This window comes from Poeciliopsis prolifica, unplaced genomic scaffold (genome assembly GCF_027474105.1).
Source record: "Poeciliopsis prolifica strain line A6 unplaced genomic scaffold, Auburn_PproV2 SCAFFOLD014, whole genome shotgun sequence".
In the NCBI taxonomy this organism is placed as follows: Eukaryota; Metazoa; Chordata; class Actinopteri; order Cyprinodontiformes; family Poeciliidae; genus Poeciliopsis; species Poeciliopsis prolifica.
The window spans coordinates 4,106,702-4,131,257 of record NW_026562389.1 but is presented as its reverse complement, the minus strand read 5'-3'; the positions used below and the strand labels follow the sequence as shown (position 1 = coordinate 4,131,257).

The 24,556-nt window shown below is 37.7% G+C and overlaps 1 protein-coding gene across 2 annotated transcripts in view; it reads left to right on the top strand.

Moving 5' to 3' along the window:
• The first annotated feature begins 1,544 nt into the window (after positions 1 to 1,544).
• The window catches only part of msh3 (mutS homolog 3 (E. coli)), a 37,528-nt gene continuing 14,516 nt past the window's right edge, over positions 1,545 to 24,556 (top strand). Inside the window, exons 1-20 of one of the 2 annotated variants that reach the window (XM_055039746.1) lie at positions 1,545 to 1,797; positions 2,753 to 2,870; positions 2,966 to 3,258; positions 4,651 to 4,863; positions 5,052 to 5,168; positions 5,263 to 5,380; positions 5,467 to 5,606; positions 6,353 to 6,519; positions 10,443 to 10,552; positions 10,750 to 10,864; positions 11,258 to 11,342; positions 11,789 to 11,898; positions 14,870 to 15,002; positions 16,787 to 16,974; positions 17,784 to 17,952; positions 18,126 to 18,190; positions 20,648 to 20,764; positions 21,003 to 21,110; positions 23,190 to 23,304; positions 23,571 to 23,728. In XM_055039746.1, coding sequence (XP_054895721.1) covers positions 1,651 to 1,797; positions 2,753 to 2,870; positions 2,966 to 3,258; positions 4,651 to 4,863; positions 5,052 to 5,168; positions 5,263 to 5,380; positions 5,467 to 5,606; positions 6,353 to 6,519; positions 10,443 to 10,552; positions 10,750 to 10,864; positions 11,258 to 11,342; positions 11,789 to 11,898; positions 14,870 to 15,002; positions 16,787 to 16,974; positions 17,784 to 17,952; positions 18,126 to 18,190; positions 20,648 to 20,764; positions 21,003 to 21,110; positions 23,190 to 23,304; positions 23,571 to 23,728 — 2,786 coding nt within the window. In that variant the 5' untranslated portion in view covers positions 1,545 to 1,650. The remainder of the gene's footprint in view (positions 1,798 to 2,752; positions 2,871 to 2,965; positions 3,259 to 4,650; positions 4,864 to 5,051; positions 5,169 to 5,262; positions 5,381 to 5,466; positions 5,607 to 6,352; positions 6,520 to 10,442; positions 10,553 to 10,749; positions 10,865 to 11,257; positions 11,343 to 11,788; positions 11,899 to 14,869; positions 15,003 to 16,786; positions 16,975 to 17,783; positions 17,953 to 18,125; positions 18,191 to 20,647; positions 20,765 to 21,002; positions 21,111 to 23,189; positions 23,305 to 23,570; positions 23,729 to 24,556) is intronic. The other variant, XM_055039748.1, reaches the window with a different exon arrangement.

The following is a 24,556-nucleotide window of genomic DNA, read 5'->3' as shown; positions in this document are numbered from 1 at the left end:
TTTGGCATTGGTAGGATGAATTTTAGATGTTTATGTCAAAAAAATCAAAAAGGTCTCTGAAGTTGTATTGCCTCCTTGGAAAGTTTAAAGTTTCTCACTATAAACTACTCAAAACTTCTTACTTTAAGTTTTCCAAGTCTTTAAACTTTCAAAGTTTAAAGTACCGTAATTTGGAAAGTCACATTGAACCACTTAAATTTTTTACTGTCCATATCAGACAGTAAAATACATTCCTGCCTGATATGGAAAGAACAAACGAGCATTGTCAAGGGTAACATGTTAATTATTTGTACATGTAACCTTCACTGGTTAATGTTAAAGCTTTGCCAGATTAGAATTACGCTGGTGAGTCAAACTGACTTTTTTCTAGTTTTCAGAGTCTAAGATTTTGTGGGGAAAAACTTTGAGCAGAAAACATTTTTATATTTAAAATTAAAAGTGTAATATGTTCAGCTGAGATTACATATTACTTAAAAAATCTAAAATTACAGCAGATAGTCCACTTAATCTTATCAGCCATCTTTTTTTAACGGCCATATCCGGAAATTGTTTTCCATTGATATCCAGTTTTGAAAGATGGAGATATTATTGTTGTGACAGGGGAGGAGAAGAGACATTTTGATTATAATATTTTGTTAAAGTTCACTCTTGTAATAAAGTTTTAGAAAATACCAATATATCAATATATCTATTTTTTTTTTTTTTATTTGCTGACGATGGAGCAATCCGGAAGAGGGATAAAATCTTAAATTTTACTGTTAAAAATATATAAGAAGCAATTAATAAAGCAATTAGTCCTTTAAATGGGGATTTAAAACATTTATAGACAAAACAAAACTATTTTTTACAAGGGAAGTGTCTGAAAATCTAAAATTGCAAATATATAATCACAATTTAGAAAGACGAAAGCCATTTAGGTTTTTGGGTTTATGGCTGGATGAAAATCTTATTTGAAAAATTCTTATTCAAAAAATAATGAAAAAGTGCAAGAGAGTTTTAAATGTGGTGTTTGGTGGAGAGTCAGTGGAGTGCTGAGAAAAAACAAACAAACATTGAAAGCAATATACACAAGTTTAATACAGTCTGTATTTGATTATGATAGCATAGCTTTTGGATCAGCATCAGCAAATATTACTCAAAAAATTTGATAATATTCAGTATTAAGCCTTGAGGTTATGTACAGGTGCCATCAGCCCTTTACTAGTAGAAATGGGAAAAAAGTCACTTCATCTTAGACTATTACTGGTTCTACTGGTTAATTTCAACTTATTGGTGTCTTTAAAAGGGTCACAATAAAAATCACACATTTAAAGAGATTTTAAAGTTTAATGTGTTCTGATGTTCTTTTCTGAAATACCGCGAGAAGATGAAATTGATAGAAAGGACAGAGATCCTTTTGGTTTGTTTGGGTGGGCATCCTCCACTCCAGCAGATGGCGGTAGTGCACATCAATACGTTGCTTGGCAACTGCCATTAAAAAAAATGCGCGTAAATCGTCATTTTACGCCCCTGAGCGTCATTTTACGCGCCTGAGTGACGTCAGCTCCTGCGCCGCTGTGTTTTGAAAAGCCGGTGGAGCTTCAACAACTTTGTTATGACCGGTTTTCTCCAGGTTTCCAGAACATTTCGGTTAAAGACAGAAATGTAAACATGCCAAAGTCTGAGAAGAAGCCCTGCAGTAGCCAGACCTCCATCAGCAGGTACTTTGGAGGCCTGAGCAGCAGCAGCAGCAGCAGCAGCAGGACTCAGTGTGGGATTAAACCTAATCCTGCAGGGCATCGGCTCTCAAGAGGAAAGGTGAAGTCACTGGATATCCGACATGTATGGTTTGAATTGCCTCCCACAATTCAGTTTCTCGGGAAGGTTAATGTCACATAAAGAAGGATTTCGACTACAGTTTTGTGACCTCTGCTCTATCAGCACTCAGTTATTTGAATCATCCACTGTTATGGGCTGAAAGGAATGATGTATTGAATATTCCAGTTATAATCCAGTGTCCAGTTATATTAATTGCACGTTGAGAGGAAAAAGAGAAAAAGATGCAAGTGCAAGAGGTACAGGTATAATAGGAGGACTTTGAATTAAGACCTTTTATGTCTGAATATTGTACTTTATTCAGACATAAAGGTATTTTTAAATATTTCATGTTTCCTTCTGCTGACAAACTTTATGGAGTTGCTGATTTAATTTTCCAACAAAACTTGGCATCTGTTCACATTTCTAAGGGGATTCCACCTGCTGGGGTTACTCTTCTTTTATTGATCAACAAACTGCATCCTGTACCCCAAGCAGGATATGATAGACACCAGACCCCATAGTGGAGATGAGCTGAAGGCCACCTGGATCAATTAATTAATGGATAAATTAATTCATCAAAACCTCAGCAAAGCATCAGGCTGCTTGCCTCTAAGCACTGATTCACAGAGTCATGCAAAAAGGGTCCAGTCCAAGTACTGAAGGCTCATACTTTACAGTACAAGAACATCCATTTCCATCCATTTCTGCTGTTTTTTTATTTGTTTTTGGTAAAGTTATACTTTTGTGATAAACCACCTTTATGGCTTTCATAAGCACTAAGTTACAATAATCAAAATTAAAATAATAATAAAAAAAAACAGTTGCTTCAAATATTTCACTGTTTGCATCTATAAATCAAAATTTTTGAGTTTCATGAATTAAATATTGAAGTTAATTAACTTTTAGGTACACATTAATTTATTGCACCTGTGATTATGTGGCTTCTGTACTTCAGTTGAAACTTTCCTCTGGTGATGAAGATGGGCTGCCATCAAAACGAACCAAACTGGCTGTGAAGGACCAACAGGTGGAAGACGTGCAGTGTGACGCCAGACCTTCTCAGAGTGTTGAAAGTGAACACAAGCTTATCATCTAATTTCATTTCTTCTAAAAATATTTTCTTTACCGTTTGAAAACTGAATATTCTTGGTTTGTTTCTTATCCCTAGAGGCAAAGCCAGCATTGAGTCGAGAAGGAGGAGGAGGACTCTGCTCCTCTACTTTAGAGAAGCTGAAAGGTTTCTCCTGCATGGCTGATCCGTTTCTCGGAGGCATCCAGGACGAAACAAAGACTGATGACCGCAGCAGCTTAAGCTCTAATATGAGGAGTTCTGTTTCGCCTAGTTTTAGGGATTCTCATCAGCAAATCAGCAACATACTGCCTCAGACAGAGAAGGAGCGGGATTATGAAACCCAGGATCATAAAGAAGAAGAGGATCCAGAGCTGGCTGCCACTAATCAGGTATGTTAAACAAATTCTTCTTTATGTGAAAAAGACATTGGAACATATTTAAACCTCAAAGGTTGGCAGTTTAAGCCCTGAAGATAATATTGAGCTGCTTTCTACAAATGTTCTGACTATGGCTGCTCAATATATCACAAATATATCGTCATCATCATCAAAATATCAGTGTGCACAATATTCATACCACAGAGGACTATTTGGAGTGCAGTAATGGTTGGCTAATATATTTGACAAGTTCTGGAAAAGCCAGTTGGACATGCAACAAAAGTTCAAATCTCTAACTCTTTCTGATGGGGTCAAGTAAAGCCAGTCTTGCGTCATCAAGCAAACAATGATTGTTAAGTTTATTCTTCACATAAACTCTGAAAAGATCACAAGGACATAAATACTTGTCTTTAGCAAAAGGGGAGAAGCTTGTCAGACTTACAGTAGATGTTCAGGCTAAATTCCAACAAAAGATTGCAAACCTTCAATATTTATTCTCTTCAAAGCATTCTCTTCAAAGCATAGGCGTTCAACACAGGCAAGTACAGGAAATGCATTCTATATATAGCAACTGCAACGGCAGGTGTTTTTCACAGGATGTCACGCTATCTATATTTGTAAATGCCTGCGAAAGCGTCTGCGCATTGTCTGGAAACTTCTTTAATGAGAAAACACTTTTTGCAGACAGAAAAACACAGCAGATATAACAGTAAATAATGCATCAGGCGTCTGTGCTGACGCCTGATGCAGCGAGAATCCATTCAACAAGCTGAATATGTTATTCGTAGCAAGGAGTGTATTCTTTACGTTTGGATTAAACCTGACTATAAATATTGCATAGCAAACAGTGCTTTGTTGTACAAAGATTGGACACACTATTATGGTCATGACTAAATATTTTTTGTCACGTCATTCAACTTTGTTTTCTTTGTGCTCTTTTGATCTGTCACATCCGTTGATAAACTGTGCAAACAAATTTGCTCTGAAGGCACAAATGTTTCTTATGTCACTTACTTTTTTTGGTTTACTTTATTCTTATTCCCTTTACCTGTTGTTTATTTTTCTTGTCATGTGTTCTGTCTTGGCATTTCAGGCATACCATATCGAGAAGCTGGTTCCCAATATGTGTCAGAGCAGATTTGCTCCAAAAAGGATATCTGAAGTTTGTTTCATAATTGCATGATCAAGATTCCATCTTTATGTTTTTATGTTCTTCATTTGTTGGGATATTCCTCAGTGATTGGAACCTGGAACAGCATTTACCTTAATTGCCACTCATTGAAATTTTACTGAGGAATAATAATCTTTTTTATTGCGTAACTGTTCAAAGAACTTAACCTCAACTTTGAGCACTGCTAGTAAACTAAAAATAATCACATTTGAGCATATTTTCATTTCCTGTAGGGATTTTGCTTGTCTAAGATCACAAAGTCAGGAGGAAGGGAGGGAGGCAAGGTTGAAGAGTGTCCATCAGACTCCAGCGCCCCCTGCAGACGCCCCAGAAGCACGTACACCCCTCTGGAGCAGCAGGTCATGGAGCTGAAACAGAAACATAAGGATGTGCTCTTGGCAGTGGAGTGTGGCTACAAATATAGATTCTTTGGAGAAGATGCAGAGGTAAAAAACCCAAACATGCTTAAATAATCAGATGTAATCATGGCTTCAGTACATTAGCTACTTTGCAAAAGGAAGTATTCTTATTGAAACTACACACTCCTCATTTCCTAGTACTGGGGGAGGAGAGAAAACATATTTGCTCCAGATTTAGACTACATAATAATTAGGAAACTTTTGCATTTGAACAGATTGCTGCAAAAGAGCTGAATATAACTTGTCACCTGGATCATAACTTCATGACGTGCAGCATCCCGACTCATCGCCTGTTTGTTCACGTCAGGCGCCTGGTGTCTCATGGACACAAGGTAACAAATGATTGTTAGATTCTGCTTCTCTTTTGCCTTCCAGTCTGTTAGCAGAGACGGATATTGTCTTGTCACTTCTGTCTGTCATTGTTAGGTTGGTGTTGTGAAACAGACAGAAACATCTGCGCTGAAGGCGTCAGGGACCAACAGAAACGCTCTGTTCAGCCGTCAGCTCAGTGCCTTGTACACCAAGTCAACTCTGGTGGGAGAGGGTATCCTTACAGACATTTTCTGTCCTTACATGCCCCTAAAATAGCTTTTTCATCCCTCGATGTCCTTGACGAGGTATTATTTCCAGACGTAAACCCGGTGTGCAGAGTGGCAGATGTGGAGGAGGGGGGCTGTGCTGACGTGGTGTCGGACCCTCCTGACAGCTTCCTGCTGTGCATCAGTGAGAACCTGGACAAACTGAAGAAGCAGCTCTCCGTGGGGGTGGTGGTGAGTCTTATAAACATAAACTATAAACATAAACTACAGCTGAAACCAAGCAACGTCGTATGCAGGTCAACAGTATAAAGCACACCGATTCTGAATGTATCTGAAATCTAGAAGATTTAAGAAACTCCTGAAGGGAAATAGTGCTGATATTTTATATTAGAATCTTGATCAAAATTATCAATGATGCATGCACAGGTTTATGATCTGCAGAGTGTGAGATAAGTTTATTAAAATATTAATTGTCATGTTGGTCATATTCAATTCATAAAAGAGCATTAGAGCCAGCCGAGATTAAGATTAAAAATGAGTAAATATCTGCCAAAAAACTTTCCTAATATTCTCTGATGTCAATATATCATAAATTAGCAAGAAAAAAAGAATATTTTCCTTGATTAAAGCCATAACTTTCCAATATGAGTACTAAAAAATTCTCTGACATTAGAAATTTGTAAAAAAAAAAAAAAGTGAATATGTTAGAGAAAAATCTCAGAAATATTTTTTGTATGTTTGTCTGAATTAAGGAATAAGTACATTTTCCATATTGTCATAAAAATAGTTTTTAAAGACAACATTTTTACATTTTTGTTTCAACTTTGTTTAAACAAAGTTGGAAGGAGAATCATTTTGGCTGACTTTATTTGTAAAGTCAGCAATCTAATATGAGCTGAGTGATCAAACTACCTCTTTGCCCTCTAATCTTTTGTTTTATCCCTTTATTGTTCCTGTTCTTTTATCTTGTGCATCAGGCGGTCCAGCCCAGCACTGGAGACGTGTTGCTGGACTGTTTCCCTGATGGTCCGTCTCGGTCCGAGCTGGAGAGCCGTATCCTGAGGATAAAGCCAGTGGAGGTTCTAGTGCCTTCGGATCTTTCAGAGCAAACCTCCAAACTGCTGCTCAGTATTGCTAATGCCAGGTAATCTGCTGTCACGCCACAAGGGGGCGACGTGTCTTCATTTTCTTCACGGCAAACTTCTGTTCTGAACTTATCTCAGCTTTGATAGAACTGAGTGTGTTTGCAAGTTTGGTTCATTTGATTCTGAGGGATTGTGTTCAGATTTCCCCAGGCAGGCAGACCTGCTGAGCGGAGCACTTTGGGCTTAGTGTGGCAGAGGAAATCGATGCGGGTGCACTGAGCGGTTATGAGATGGGGTCTTCAGCACGCAGGTTCTCACCACAAGGCTCAACAGGTCCACAAGATTCATTTACTATTTAAGGTTGTGGATGGATTTTGCTCAAGCTGGAGACTTCACAGTTTGGTTTGTGAAGGCTTTTGGTTCAAAGTACATCAAGGTTTGATTCGGAAACACAGTCATATCGTACTTTATGAATTTCAAAAACACAGTTTGAACAAAGTTATTAGAAGAAAAATTACTGTTATGATTAATTTTCCAAGTGCTGGCCACACTTACTGCATGATCATAAAAGTGATCAAAGGAGTTTATTGAGATAATTCATAATATTTGTTTCTATAACTTTAATGTGTGTAAATCGGACGAAAAAAGCATTATTTTCATATGATTGACAGTTGTTAGTTAGTTTTTTTTTTATCTCCTTTTGGCCAGAAAAAGGATAGATATGAATATATATAAAAAGATTGTTTGCTTATTAGCAACAGCACTGTTGCTCCTCCTGGTTAATATCAATATTATCAATATTACTATTGCACTAGCAAAAATTATGAACTTGTAAACAAAAAGTTTTTGGCATTATTAGCCTTATGTTTTTTATTTATTTTTCATTCTTTTTAATGGTAATTGGGGGCAGGATAACTTTGGCTTCTTCTCCACATCATTACTCTTACTGTAAATGATAAAAGTAACAAAATGTGTTTTGTGTACATTCCTGCATTTTTAAGCATTTCATTGTCACTAAAAATAGATGATTTTCAGTATTTCTCAGTTTAAGACGAGTGTTTTGTTTCTTACAGTTTAACAGTGCTTTGACATGGTGCAGTCATTGATTAGAGAACAAAAGAAAGAAACATTTAAACTTACTTGATGCAGGAGATTTCTTGTTCCAGTCATTTTCTGATTTGATCAACACAAATCTCCATTCTCCAATTTTACAATCTGTTTATGACTTTGGTTTTGCAAGAGAGAGAAAACACAACTTCTTTCTGACATCAGGAAGATTTAGTTTCAACGGTGAGATCAAAAAGACAAAGAGCGGAGATTTATGTTTGTCTGACTGATGACACGGCCAGCACCGCTGACGTTGAGCTGCTTTGTTGCGCCGTCCTTCATGTTCACATCGGCGCCAATGACGTCCTCTGTAGCCTGGCCATGACTGCAAAATCCTGAGAAAATGAGACATGAGAAAGACAAGAAATGAAGAGAGTTTGATTATAAGCCGATAGTTGGATAAACAGGAGAAATGTCTGCCTCATTCTGCGTCTCTTCCCTTAAAAAGCGAGATGGAGCAAATTTATTATCCTCTCTTGTACAATTCTTGCAGCTATTTTCTTTCTTTTTCAATTTTCAATCAGTTTTATTGATAATCACTGCTCCTCAGAGAGCTACCAATCAGAACCAAACTCATCCTTTGCCTCTTGTGTCTCAGTTAAGTCTCTTACATGTCCTTGGCAAACGGAGCTTAACGACAAAATTTTCTTGCTGATTATTTTTTCACTGTTTTAATGACTGAACCTGAGAGAGAAATTATACATTTTGCATCAGTAATTCAGAAATAAATGTTTCAATGAGAACCGGTAATGAGGCTCCTTTAAAAGAGCAGCCCAGGAGAGCGTCTGAATCCAGGGATTTTTGTGGCTGCTGACGTCAGCGTGTCGGTGCGTCTGTCTCTGGGGTGGGAAGACGAGACGGGACCCCTGGCAACGGACTCGTGTCCATGGAGTGGCTGGTAATGAGTCCCTCAGAGGTTGATTGTGACTGGGTGTGGTGTTGGTGGCTTTACTCATTCAGACAGAGAGGGAGTTTGCATTTCACCTGGAGGTTTAAGGTGGGGAATATCAAATGTTAAGATTAAATGCAAGCATCCCAGAATAGATTAACTCCAGCTCACGGAAATTAACCAAAAAACAAACATGATATATGTCTTTTTTTAGGGGAGGATTTAGTTTTCACCCTGCAGGAATGGTGCTAATTAAAGATCTGAATTCACTGCACACCATTAATTTTTGAGTGGCAGTTTTTCTGATTTAACTTTATTTGTGGCTCTGATTGATTGAGTGGCTCCCAAAATTTTAGAAAATGCTTTTTTCCAAAACGCTGAACAAGTCAATGGAGAAGAAGCATTGAGGAGAAACCAGTGGGAATTATAATTATAAAATAATGAATAATTATATTTATTGCTGAAGTGCAAAATAATACCTTTAATAAATAACATCTGATGAATAAACACATGACCAACTAACTTGGGAACTTTTTGCAGTACTAGTGGCCTTTGTTCATTTGTAACTGGACAAAAAGGCAGCAATAGAAAGTGAAGATCCAGGGCTGGGAACTGAACCAGTGACAAAGACTGTAGCCTTCGTATGTGGTGCAGCTGCTCTACCGCTGAGCCACCTGGTGTTCGTTCTCATTTATGTATTTTTTTCATTGACATTTTACATTTTTCTTGACTCTTTAAGAGGAATTTACTTCATGCCCTTGCCTTTGGGAAACCTTTATTTGCTCTTCTAGTTGGCGGTATTGTTAATAATTTGCCATTACTGTTAAACTATTTTGAGTACTAATATGAGAAAAGTGGATTGTTTTTTAATCTGGCCGTTGGGGTAAACTCTACTTAAAGGCGTGAAAAATCCTTAATTTTTATTTATTTACTTTAATTATTATTAATAATTGCTGATGTAGAAGTAAAGACGAATATAGGAAGAAACATTTATTATCCGTAGATGATGCATTCTAATTGATATATGCCTTAATACGTTCTCTCTTTGTACTTAAGATCTGTCTGGATACTAATTTTCTCAATGCTTGAACTGCTTTACTTATCAGTTGCTCTTAGCGTTTATGGACCATTCAGATATTAAAGAGATACTATTGGATGTAGGAACTGACAGCATGTTGAGTTTATGTCAAATCCCTATTTTGCCTAAATGTTTCTAATACCTTTATATTTTGCATTTTATGGTTTTAGCTCAAAGTGTCAACTGTTCTAATACTGATCCTGTTTTCATTCTCTTTCATTTCTTAACCTTAGCCAGGATCAGTCTTGGCTTTCTCAATATTTCAAGTCGGGCTGGGCTTAATGCAATCCTCATAACGCTCAGGCCCCATCAGGGTTTTGCAGAAATGCTCCTACAACACCAACTCTGGATCAATAACTGCTTCAGTCGCAGTTCTTGTAAATGTTGTAATGTGGTGCAACTGACTGGCTCAGTGATTAATTGCTCCAGTTTAATTTCAAGCACAATGTGGGATCTATTGATTGCTTTTATATAATCTGAGCTCCTGGACAGACCATTTGCTGAACTGAAATATGATGATTGTGTGTTTGCGCATGGAAAACGGAAGAGCGAAAGTGTTTTAGCGCTGCGAAGAGAGCCATGGCAACAACACGGCAGACAAAGCAACAGAGTCCTTGAGAGGTGCGATGCCGAGAGAGTGGATGGAGCAACGGGGAGATACGATGGTGCACCAGGGAGACGCAGAGGAAGATGTGGCTTTATGACTGTGACTGAGGCTTTTGCGTCTCTATAGAGTCTGCTTGGGCACAATACGCAGCTGCATCTATATTCTTCTCAAATAGAAAACTGTGATTAGATGTGAAGTGTCCAAGTTCAAACAGAGTGACAAGCAACACCGAGTCCATGGATCGATACTAACGTGGTCGTTATAATAAATTAAAGCTATTGCTGTTGTTGTTCCCCTCCAGTGCTCAGACTGATGACCGAATCAGAGTTGAGAGAAGGGACAGCGCTGAATTTGAGTTCACTTCTGCAATGAACACAGTCGTCAAATTCTACTGCCACACCTCGGAGAAAGGTGGATTTTTATGTCATTTTGTTCCGCTTAAAGCTTTTACTCTGAACGCATTTTTCTCTATTTGGTTCCTGCTATTAATACCATGACAGCCACTCAGCGGCAACACTGGATGTGTCTGACAAGGACTGAGCTATGACTCACGGCTGTGCTTCAGTGTTAAAAATCTGAACATGACTGCATGTTTTGTTTTCCTCCAGGCTCACGCTCTCTGTCGAGTGTGGCCTCCTTCGACAGTCCGGTCATCTGCTGCCTCGGGCCGCTCATCCAGTACCTCCAAGAATTCAATCTGGAGAGGGTTCTTAGAAATAAAAGGTAGATGACACAAACATATCATGATTAATGTTGGGAATCCTGGGAGAGATTATGGAGATAATTACTGTAATTCTTCCATATAGAGATAATAATTTCAAATTGTCTTTGGGTACAACATTTGCAAGAAAATGTGGCTTGTTTTCTTTGTTGAACATTATTTGAAATGTTTGAAATAACCAGGAACCTGACACTTGTATTCATTATAACAAACATACAATTTGGAGATTTATATGCAACCTTTGAAATTAGAGAATAAATGCCTTCTTATATATGCCAGTCGTTTCTTGTTGGGCTTGTGACAGTTTCTGTCATCGGATCTACAAAACTACACATTATAATTGTTCTGACAAGGGGAGGTAATGGTGTTTTAATATGGTTTTTCATTTTGTGCAGCTCATTTCAGCATCTGTCCAGTGAATCAGGAGGGATGAAGCTGAGTGCTGCCACTCTCAGGAACCTGGAAATCCTCAATAATCAGGTACATGATCCTGTCACTTTGCTGTCATGGTCAATTTTTAAGGAAAATAAGACTGTATATGTGGAATTAATAATTGATTCATACTATGCTATGAAATGTTTTAAGGCCACTCTTTGTATTTGCTTCGACCCCAAGCCTGTGCTGCAGGATATAATGCACTTTGTGTGGCTCTATGAAATGTACACGCTGTGCTGCTAAACGTTTCTGTGTCACCAGCTCAAAATGTGACTCTTGAGCATCTCGGCCTTCATATATTTGTCAAATCATATGTTGTTATTTTTGCTGCCTCATGCGTCTGGAGTGTTATGCTCTGCATGTCACCCATAATGATTTACTTCTTGTGATTTCCATTTCAATAATTTTTATGTTCTTATCCTAAAGTGCTTTGCTGCTTGACGGTGCAAAGGTGAGCTGAGTTTTTGTTTTGTTTTTTCTTTGATTCATAGACTGATGGGAATGTGAGGGGAAGTCTGTTGTGGGTGTTGGACCACACTCGCACTCCGTTTGGACGGAGGCTGCTGAGGAAGTGGGTCAGCCAGCCGCTCACAGAGCCACAGTGAGTACAGGTCACCTTTGACCCCTGCTTTATTGTCACTCATTGAGTTCTCAGACAGCCTGTACAATATCAGTAAAACATGTGACAATAATAAGGATTGTTGATTTATCTGCATCATTTTACTTCTTTTTTGTGCTTTGAACTATGTTTAGGTTTTTAGGCACTGAGTTTGTGGAGGAATTTGTAATTTTTTTTAAAAAATCTGTGAAAGGAGCTATATAAATAAAATTGACTTACTCCAAAGCAACAGAGATAGGTACCAGTTTGTCTGCAAGCTCATCTTTAAAAAGTCTTAAATCCATGTATCTAAAAATAAGGCCTTAGAATGTCTTAAATTCATTTAACTAATTGTAAGTTACTTTAATCACAGGTCTTAAATGTTGTCTTGACTTAGTCGCGTATACTCATTATTTTATTTTCTTGTGGGAGTTATCTGCCACTTAGACGTTTTAGTCTCAATTCGAAATTCAAACGTTGAATCGTTAACTTACTCTAAACCTAATGCCCTTCAGAATGGTTTTAAAAAGTCTTTAATTTGAGTTGTTGAAACCTGCAGAAACGCTGGTGAAGAGAGGTGGTGGCAGAAAATATTCTAGCTAAGCACTAGTGAGCCAAAAATACCTTCTAATGGTAAAAACCAAACCAGTGACAGACTAATGGTGTTAAATAATGTTACCACCAGTTGAGGAAGCCTGAGAACCGACTGGGAGAAAACAGGAAACTCTGCTCCTTTCCGGTTCCTTGATATCCACTTTGTTTTTTGATTTGGGCCATTAAGTAAAATGTCAGGAAAGCTAACTTTGAGAATGAAAAATGTCATTATCATCTTTTCATCTTTCTGACCTCCATAAATGGGCTCCAAGAACTCCTATATTTTGTTGTTGCTTTAGTCTTGTTTGTGACTGAAACTCTGGAACATCCTCAATAAATAACTCGGGTAAAGAATATATGCAATACAAAATCCATAATGTCAATGTGCATCCATTCCTTTAATGTTTACAGCAGAATAAATAATATATGTAACGTTTGTTTTGAGTCAGCTGCTTAAAAAAACAGGTTTTTTCAGTCTAATTCGGTTTTCCATACAGTCAAATTGTTAGTAATTTCTGTCTCTGGGGGCAGCCCTCTTCTCTTTCTGCACAGGGATTATGTTGGTGGATTGGGCACCGCTTTTCAGATTAAACGGATAACATCTCTGCAGAATTTAGACATGAATCTAATCCTGATTACACGCAGGCGGATTAATTCCTCGACACGCTGCACGGATGTTCTGGCCCAAAGCTAGACAATGCACCATGACGTTTTGTTCTGAGTACGATGTTCAGGTCACAACTTCTCTAAATCTGCTCCAATCTGCTTGTTTGGGGCTTTTTAATGGCCATACTCAGATGAACTCTCAGTGCTCTTCAGTTCTTTGCAATTCAATCTAAATCAATTCTTTCACGTATTTTTACAATTTTTTTCGTTTTATTCTGGAGTGAAATTCTTAATGTCCTCAGATTATTTAAAAATGAACAGCTTTTCAGAAATGGATTGAAAATTAAGACACAGACAGAAGAGCTGGAAATAATATGTTCTTTTTAATTAAATTGTGTTATTTAGGTTAATTACAATAAAGTAAAAACTATCACCATTTTCAGGTGAATTAATATTTTTAAATCCAGTTTAAGAGGTTGGATTATGTCACTTTGAATGGTTGTACAGGAGTGTAATTATAGGATTGCGTTGGTGTTGCAGTCAAATAAATTCTCCCATCAAATGGTGACACTACCAGAAATATTAACATTAATATACATTTTTGAGATCTTACTTTTTTGTTTTTCATACCACATCTTCTAAAATGAGTAAAGTTGCTGGAGCGCGATAACCACATGGAGCCTGGTGACTAATTAGCTTTTTAAAAAATTCCCCCTTTTATTAAATCAACGACCCACTCAACAGAGTTTGACTGATCGGCTTTACCACTTTTAAAACCAAAATTAATCGCCCTCTTACAATTCTTATTAAATAGATCTCAAATCATCTGACAGATATTTTGCTCAATCTTTTACTTACTCAGATTTCCTGTGTTTTTCTTGTTCACATTTGTGACGTTTCAGTCACAAATCTTAATGCGTTTCATTCTCAATAAGATTTAGGGTCCGGACTTTGACTGAGCCTTTCTAACAGAGCTCTGTAGCTCTGGTTTAAGGTGACAGTTTTATTAGAAGGTGAATATTTAGAAATTACAATTGAAACAAAAATTACCTTTTTTGAACCTTCCTGAATATGAAAACTGAACCTGTCAGGTTTGAAAGGTTTGGTTTGAGACAATAAAACATTTTCTTAAACACTTTTTTGAAAATGTAAATTTTTACATTTCAAGCTAAAAAAGTCATGCATGGGGATTAATTTGATTATTTTTTAAAATTGATTGACATGTTTCATAAACTCACAATAGAACATATTAAAGTTATGTGACAAAATGTGATAAAGTTCAAGGGATATTAGTGACTCTGCAAAACGTTTAACTGTAAGAACCAGCTCAGTTTCTCTCCTGCTTCTTGCCTCCTTTGCAGAGCTTCCACCTCAGTTTTTCCAGTTAAGTGAATAAAGCTTAACCTGAGAATTTCCTGCAGACTGCCACATGTGTGAAAAGGAAACTGTGGGCAGAATCTAGAGTATAATTGCTTGGACCTTTTTCTGAGGTGTTCATGTGACAAAATATGAAAAACTGTAGGAAGTCAGGAGGTTGTTTGGTACTTAAATGCAGCACTATAACTGCAATCAGCAGGGATGCAATAATTCATAAGGAATCCAATCAGCGGCAATCATTTCAATCAGAAAGAATTCAGCTTTTCTAAAAACACGTATCTTTTGCTCCTTGTGATGCTTGAACGTTTTAATGGCTTTAACTCCTTACCTTTCAGCCCATGTTTGTAATTCACACCTCTTTTCTTTCCTCCCGTCTCCTCCTTCCTCTCGCCTGCAGGTGTATAGCAGAAAGACAGGATGCTGTGCAGGAAATGATGGAGTCAGACTCAATAACTCTGAACTCCATCAGATCTCTTCTGTCACATTTGCCTGATCTGGAGAGAGGCATCTGCAGCATATATCATGGAAAGGTAATCAAAAACACTTCGATGCATATTTTATTTAACTGTGTGGGCTATGAAGCTTTGTTATCCAGAGATGGTTTTAAAGTAACTCAAAATATGGTGTGACCCTTTCAGAGACAAAAATCTATTTCCTTCTTCTTCCTCTCATCTCGATTGTTCTGTCTTTTTTATGGCAGACTTGATTAACAGGAGGGAGCAGTCACCTCACTGTCACTTTCCTGATTGTCTAACAGAACCTCATTTCCCACCGGACCCATCTAAGAAGTGCCACATATCTTTCTTCTGCCTCCATATGTGCATTTGTGTGTGTTTGTCTGTGAAGCAGCACACTGATGTGAGCTTAGTGTATTGCTTCGTGCTCATCTTTCTGTCTCCTTCATTTAGGGTTAAAATAAAATGATCTGATGCCTTCAAACGTGGACACACAGCGAGCACACAGAGCCGGGCCTTAATTGTCATGTTGCCCATCTGCAGATAAATGGGTCTGTGTGTAATGGCCTGTGTCTCAATGGCTCCATTGACATAATGGCAGGGAGGGCATGCCTGTGGTCTTCTGCTGCTCTCTGTTTGTTTTCCATAAAAGTGCAACGTGGGGGCTGCAGACGTGGGGCAGCATTAAAACCGGAGCGAAGCCTTTAGTACCAAAACCCCCGGCAGTGTGACTGTCATTGATGTGAGGCTTCTGACTTCTTGCCATACAGTAATAATATTGGATATACTCTCTCTCATCAGAGCCATTCCCAGGGAAAAGATTGATTCATGCTTTATATTAACTTAATTTAACTGCCACATCAATAATGTTGATGGTAGGAAACAGGGGCTGCTGTTATTTAAGGTTGACTGGTTTTATATTTGTCATTATGTGGTTTGCTGGAACCGTTTGCCTTTAAACACAATTTAAAGCCTTTATCGCCATTTTTGAATCAGTTTTGACATGTGAAGGTGCAATATTTTTAATCTTTTAAAAGAACAATATGATGCTAAAGACTTAGTTGTGGCTGTACATTACTGACAATAAGATGGATTAATTCCCATTTTTCTCATAACTTGTTCTTTTCCACCATCATGTCAGCTGTCAGTTTGGGCAACACGACTAAAAGTCCATCCAACAGCACAAATTCAGTGGAAACCAAATGTTTCACACTAAAAATCACTGTCTGACATTAATATTGGTCAGAAATGTTGCAATTGGAACTCTAATCTACGATTTCATTTGTTTTTGCAAAATTTGCTTTTGTGAAGTATTATCTGCTGGAAAATTTTTATTTTTTTTACTGTAATATTGTAAAAGCTGGCAGGCTGTGCTTTATTATGAGTTATGTCTTATTTGTCTGACAGCTTTTTAAGCCTCAGTCACATTCATTGCAGATTAGTGATGTAATCTTTCTGTTTTTACAGTAACACCATGCAATGCAAAAAAAAAAAAAAACAATAAATAACACATGGAGATACATGACGGTTAAAAAAGCAAGGACTTTTGCTGCTGCATTTACAGATTAATTCAGCATTTTTTGTTACTCTTAAAGCAGTTAGATCACAGAGGGACTTGGCGTGTTGCACTTTGAGATTGTTAAGCCTACTTCATGCAGTCAGACAGGTTCTATTTAATACTGTTATTCTAACTCACATTTACTCCTTGTGAAAAAGCGTTTACTCTGGATTTCTTCTTCTGATCTTGGAATTAGTTTGATGATATGAAACATTTCAGTGTGATAAAAAAGCAAAACCAAGAAGTCTTTATTACAACATACGACACCGCTAAGCTGGTTGTTTTTTTCCATGCGTTGCAGTCTTCCACGCAGGAGTTTTTCCTCGTCTGTAGCAGTCTTTCTCGCCTTGGGCTGGAACTGGAGGCTCTTCTCCCAGCTGTCCGGGCGCAGATCCGCTCCTCGTTGCTCCGGAGCCTCTTATTGGACACTCCTGACCTGCTGGCTCCAGCCCACGGCTTCCTCAAGGTGCTCAATGAGAAAGCAGCAAAGTAAGTTGAACTAAAGGCAAGAAAAGGGGTTTTTATGGAGGAGAAACTGTGCACAGTTTGACCAACTTTTAAATATTCTTCAAAATCACGCAAGAAAAATAAGATTAACTCCATTTATCCATCATCTGCATTTAATATTTTATTGATATAAATATTAACTGGATGCTGAAATCTTTTATACGTTTTGATCATTTGACATTTTTGTTCACTTCAGGTGTTCAATACAATTGAAATCAGAAGTTTACATACAATGAATAAAAAACATTCTGTTTAACTGTCTGAAATTAAATCAGACCAAATTTCTCTTAGGTCAGTTACAATTTCCAAAGTTATTTCTTTTTGCCAAGTACCACAAAAATGAGAGAAAAATATATGCCAGAGATTTATTTAGTAGCATCTTCAAAATCAGATTTATATTCAGAATGATTATCTGTTTAGACGATGAGGGAAAGCCTGAAGGTGATTGCTGGGCCAGACTCCCTGCTTATGATGACATCCACAATAAAACTCCTGAAATTATGAAATATATATTGATTACATAATTTTCTTCCTTTCCAAAAATATCAAACGCCATATGCCGAACCATTTGATCACTTTCTGAAGGTTCTGCTTTAAGTTGATTCTCCATGCTGTTTCTGACAGCTGGCATCAAGTTTCACAGTTAAAGGCATCTGAGTGTTACCGGTATATATTGACACAAGGATGTTCCTTTATCTTGTTGTGGTTCAAATTGTCAAACTGTGAACTCAAAGATTGGCAGAGTGAGGTGTTACCAGCAGCTGTCACCTTTAAATTGGTTGTTTCTGCAGGTCAGGGAATAAGACGGAGCTCTTCTCAGATTTGTCTGGCTTCCCGATGCTACAGGAAAGGATGAGCCAAATCCAGTCTGTCCTCGCTGAAATTCAAGCCCACCGCAAAGAGGTCCGGTTGGTGCTTAAGGCCCCTGCGCTCAATTACGTCACTGTTTCTGGACAGGAGGTACGGCTTGTATCTGTGAGTCTGGGAGAGGGGAAGAAGGTGGGAGGAGGTCAACTGGCTATTTGGGTCGAAGTCCCAGCTGTTTGTGTTTGTCTGATTTGAGCAAAGCTGACATGTTTTTTTGCCTGTCTTCTCTGCTGGGATTTATCATTGTCCTGCTCTTCTGCTTTCAGTTTCTGATTGAGGTGAAGAACTCGTTGTCATCAATCGTTCCACCTGACTGGGACAAAATCAGCAGGTCAGCTCACTTACCTGCTGAATCAAACACTTTTTACAGGTTTTCCTTTAGTTTTTCCATTTTAAAATTTCTGACCTGGAGACTTGAGTCTCTGGATTATTTTGATTTATTTCTATTCTGGACAAAACTCTGGAAATAGTTGTACTTAGACCAGATTGTCCTATATCAGGATCACATTCAAATCCTTCAAAACACACTTTGCAATTTTATTTTAGGTTTTAATAAATATTAAAAACAACAGAGCAGTGTTGATGTTTATTTAGGATATAAACTAGAGCTATATGAGGAATTGAGATGAATGTTTGATCTTGAAACAATAAAAATTTAAGGATTCATTAAGGATGGCTAATCTTTTTGAAACATGCCAAATAAAAGAGTTTCGACTTAAGACTTGATTCAGCCCAGAGGAAGATTTGTATTGTTATTCTAAAGTATACCAAAAAAAATGCAAAAAATAACATTGGTTTTAAAACAGTTTTGTTTTTAGACTTCTGGTAAGTGCTATAAAAAAAAAAAAATCCCAGGTCAAACATTTTTCGACACCCTATTTTCTTCATACTTTCCATTGTTATCAGACAAAGCTAAACACAGAAGCACTGGACTGGCATATCTTCTGTGATTTTTTTTGGTAATTTTAAGAGATACAGAAAAACTATGTTGAAATAAAATTTGTATTAGGTTATTCAAACCCATAATCTAACAGTTAGGAGGACCTAAGCAGATATGACTCTTTTCTGAGAAACATGCTGTCCTGTCATTTAAAAAGGGAATTAAAAATGAACAGGGAGACAAGAAAATAAATAACCAACGTTAGTGATTTATTTTTAACATGTTAGTATCGATTCCATAAGTAAAACTGGACTGATATTAAAAAAATTTTTCATCACAAATATTTTCCGTTAAATAGCTCTTAACGGGAAATTTGACCGTAACTAAAACAACTAAATAACATGAACATATAAAGTTATGCAATCATCTTGAAATCAGAAGCCTGACATCCAATATTGCTGTGACAGTCAGATTCTTTAGCATTGTGTGTTTTTTCATAAATAAACGTCTTTGCACTACCATTGCTGGTCAGATGGTTCTCGAGAATGGTTTACTTAGCATCTAGAGGCGAGCTGTTTGCAAACCTCCTCTCAGCATCAATTCGTTTCACCCACACAGCCGCACCTTGAATCATCACGTTTTGCTGCAGGAAAAGTTGGTTGTTGTTGAACTCTTTTCTTTTCCTCGTGAGGCGACTGGATTCCCAAAAGATATGCAAGATAGCAACCAGAAAAAGGAATCCATGCGTCTGCGCTTCTGGCTTCATCTCTGTGTTTGTTCAAATCGATGTCTTTGCTTTGCTGATGTTCCGTATTTACACTCTGAACATCAGCTCAATATCAGCTGAATAGAAAGTAAATGCTCATTGTTGTTGCTGCAGTTTCTTCTCTGAAACCTCAGGACTACATCTAGCCCTTTTTGTTTATAACAAAACATGTCAGTTTCAAAACTTTGCCAATAAAACGTTGGTAGTGTCTTGTAAAAATTTGAATAATCTTTAAGCTGTTCATGTTTAGTAACTTTATGGTGTATTTTATTGGAAAATTATGATGTAAACTAACACTGACTCGTTCATAAGTGTGAATTGAAAGGAAAAGGATATTAAAAATCTGAAAAGGTTGCTCTGTATTTGTATGCAGCCCTGTTTACTTTGAAACCTGTAAATAAAACCCACTGCAGTAGTCGGTATACTGACAATTTGAAAGGTTGAAACTGATATATAAGAACTAGAGTTTGGTAGTAAGTAGTTACATTCACTCTATTACATTTACTATCATTTAGTACCTTTCTGGAAAAATTTACTCTTAGTGGTATTTTTCCTAAACTACTTTTTACTTGAGTAACTTTATTATTGTCATTCTTAAGTATTGTCACACTTATTTGAGTGAAACCTTTGGACACTCTATTCACTGTGAGAAACTTTACTGAATGTAGAAAAATATGTTTTAAACAAGCAAACAAAAAAGACAGCTGTATATTTGCAGTTTTTGTTAAAGTTGAATAAGTTTTATATTGGAAGAAACTGATTTGGAATAATTATTTTGTAGTTATTCTAGTCATTTTCACCTTGACCTTTAAAATACCAACATTTTTACCAAAGTTTATATTTTGGTCCATCTGTTAATATCATTTCTAAATATTAAATAAACTTTAAACATATCATATTAAGTAAACTTTTTACCAAATACGTTTTTACTCTTACTTGAGTCATGTCTTAGAAAACTACTTTTTTACTTTTACTTGAGTAAAAATATGTTTAAGTGGTGCTACTCTTGTTCCAGTACAATTTTTGGGTCCTCTGCTAAGAACACATGTTAAAAAGCTCTGAGGTATCAAGATCAAGTCATTGTTTTATTCCTGAAGAAGGACTTTAATGTTCTCCTCCTCTTCCTCGCGGGTCCTCTGCAGCACGAAGACTGTCAGCAGGTATCACTCTCCTTTCCTGGTTGAACGCTACAAGAAGCTGCAGCAGCTCCGAGAGCAACTGCAGCTGGACTGCCAGAGGGAGTGGACGCGATTTCTGGAGTACGACAGAGGCAACTCCGCACACAAACACACACAGCTCTTATCAGGAAGTCAAATAAAAAATATTTAAAATGCATAACAATTCTGCGGTTCAGAGGTATGCGTCCACAGCTCTCTGCCTGCCAGGATTAGTCTAAGTCAAGCAACCCTGTCAGATCTGTCTGCTCTGAAACCTGCGTTCACTAAGCTTAATTTACACTTGAAAATATTTTTTTCCTGTCTCTTTCTCTCTCTGTAGTCAGTTTGGGGAGCACTACCACACCATGAAAAGAGCTATTAGTCACCTAGCAACCACGGACTCCCTCCTTTCATTGGCTGAGGTGGCCAAGCAAGGGAATTATTGCAGGTGATTTCCTCTTGTGCTGACCATAAATATTGATGCACGTGCCGGAGCATATATTTTGTGTGTGTTGGGGTAATGTTTATATTTCTCTGCGTGGACATGTGTGTAGATGTGTGTGTGTGTGTTGGTGGGAGGGGGGGGTCGTCCTCTGTCGTGTCCTATAGACACCGACAGGCTGTATGTGGGAGTATGCACCGGGCTGAGCACTGTGCTCTGCCAGAACACCAACATCGCTCCCACTCACTCACACACAACCATCTTTATAGTGTCTATTTCTGCATGTTAGATTTCAGCTTTTTCCTCCATCCACATTGTAGTACTGAACGCGTTCTTTCATGCAGCTTCCTTTTAACCTCAGCTCACTTTAAATTTCTCACTTTGGCTGTTTTAAATGTTGCATTCAGCTATAGTAGCTGTGCTTGGAGTGTTCTGGAGCAGGCAATGAAAGATGCATCTCCAAGCCTGTCAAAGAGAATTGAGCCTCATGGGTGGGGAAAAGGAAGACGTTTCATGAGACAACCCAACTTTCGCAGGGCTCAAAGCTCTTAATTCACCTCTCTCTGTGTTTTGACCCTGGGCTATGGTTAGAAGATCCTGACCAGAACATCCTGCATTCAATTGGCCGAAATGAACATTCAGTGTCGGGTGGTTGAAATAAGCCTCAGGCTATGTTCACACAGAAGCTCTTGATGCTCAAATCCAATTTTTTTTTTTTTACTAAAATCCTTTTTTTTTCCCTGGTCATTCACGCTACTTATTGAAACCGACCGCAATGTGACTTTAGTGCGGATAATTTGTCACTCACAGGTGCAATGTTTAAGAAAGTAATAATAATGGAGACGTTTACATATAATTTAAAAATGTATCCAGGGAGCCATCACTTGGTCTTTTGTGGAGCACTGACTGTGACTTCAGTTGGGTAGTCTGTTTGAATGAGTGGTCAGAGCCAAAAGTGGTGGGATTGTGATGTGATTCACAATCCCACTACTTCTTTTATGATTTTATGATTTTTATGATTCTTTTATAATTTCATAATCATCATTTTCAACTATTGTTTACATCCTAATTTACAATGACTGGCTTCTTATGGTGCAAAATTATGATGCATGTCTCACATAAAAGTCATAAAACCCACATAAAATGTGACCTGATCATTCTGATCGCAGACTCTTTGAAAATAATCAGATATGTATCAGACTCAGTACAACATATGAAAATGGAATAGATTGGACATTTTGGGGTAAAATTTTGGGGTGAAATAGGTAAAAATGGGCTGCATTGAAAAAAACAACTATGGGTTGCATTTTGCCTTAGAGGAGAAGCTTAGTTATTTTGTTGTAAAGTTATTGCTGCTCTGCATCAAAAGAGTCAAATTAGATGGTTCTATTATCTTGGAATGACGCCTTCTGGATCATTTCCTTTTGAAGGTTTTCCAGTTATGTTCCACTGGGAATAGTCAGAGTAAACCAAGACAACACCAAATAAATTATAAATCTGTGCTGAACTGGAAGCACCTCAGGATCCCTCAGAACGAGCAGAAGAGGGATGTCTGAGTTTCAGCCCTGATTCCCGTTCAGGATAACTTGGAAGATGGATGGACGTTTTAAGCTCTAATTTAAAATTAGACATAAAATTGTCATTTTCCTACTTAATTTCTACATTCATTGGATTATTTGTAGAAGGAATGTTTTATTATTATATTGATAGATTGTCTGGATTTGTTGGTCCTCCTGTAGGTTCTCTTCTCCACACCATAGAAAATCTTTCATCTTGGTCTGAAGCTGTTTCACTTCTTTTCTTTTTTTTGTATGTGCTCCCAATTTTCAATATCCACTTGAATATTTAAAAGAATAAAAATTAAGGATAAGTTGTTCTTTTTATTCTTGTTTCAGATTCAGGGCATCTATTGTTGTTTTTAAAAATATTTTTACAGTTTTTACAAATTCACCAGCTCCTAAACCTCAAACTGCCACTATTTTATGATCAGAAAACAAGCTAACTTTGGTTTAAAAATGAACATAATCTCTTTGAGTTTTGCTTCTACTGTGTGTTCATGTCTTTAACCGACTTCTCTCTATTCAGGCCAAAGGTGTGTGAAAATAATCACCAGATAATGATCACTGATGGCAGACATCCTGCGATAGATTTATTGATGGGAGAGCACAGCCAGTATGTTCCCAACCACACTATATTACAGGTACAAACACACATGCACATATTCAAATAACTCTGAGACAAAGAGCTTTGCACGACACACGCTCACACACACGCATACCCACACACTGACTTCCTCGCTTGGCGCTCGAGTGGGTGTAGGTTAATCTTGCAACAGAAGCACAAGGCTGTGGGAAGAGAAGCCAAGCTTTTTCAGTCCACCCACCTCCTCAGCTGTGCGTGCAAGCATGCAAATATCTCATTCTAGTCACAGTTGGTGTCTTCTTCTCCTCTTTCTGTTTGTTTTAGCGTGATGGCAAGAGGACTATGATAATCACAGGGCCCAATATGGGAGGCAAGAGCTCCTACATCCGCCAGGTCGCCCTTATTTGTGTTATGGCCCAGATAGGCTCGTACGTCCCGGCGTGTGAGGCCTGTCTGGGCATACTGGACGGTATTTACACCAGGTAGGTCACAAACACACATTTAGGTCTCTGCTTGCAAGATGTTGGACATTCCTACAATGAGTTGTTTAATACAAGCCAGAAATAACTAACTTGAAAGCAAATCACTTGTAGCAAATCACTCATACATGAAAAAAGTACTACAAAAGATTACTGAATATTTGTCTATAAAAAAATAAATTAATTCTTTGGAAAGTCCCTATCCGCATGCTGCAACATCTTGAATCACTAAAATATTCCCGAACTGACTTTCAAATGTTCCTCGTCTTCAAGTAATACCAAAGATTTTCATTCCTAGTTGTTTTTTACTGCATCTCAAAACTGGAAGCCGTTCTTGTGTTGTAAACTTGGACTCATATTGATGCTGACACCAGTCAGCTTTCTTGGCTGACACTGTTGCTGACGTGTAGTTTATATTTTATTCCATTAGAAGTATTTAGTCTAAGAAAAACATCGATGTCTTCCTTAATTCCCCTGCTCTATATGCAATGCTGTCGAATGTCTTTTTATTCCTTTTCTCCTGACTGATGCCTTTGTTGGATGAGATTAGTTTGATCCGTCGCAACCTCTCTGCAATGACTTTAGCTAATATATGCAGATGAGCAGATGTCAAACAAAGACTCGCTATAATTGATTGTAAGTGTGAACACATGAAAATTGAATGGAGAGACACTGCTGCACATGCTGTGGGTTTCACTTTCCTGTGTGGTTGAATCTCTATGATAGAGCCTGGGGTTCGTTTCAGTGTATTTAATGCTTTATTAGATAAAAAACTGTAGACATTTGAGGTGAACTCATTCTTTCTCAGGTTCTCAGAGGATTAATGAGCAG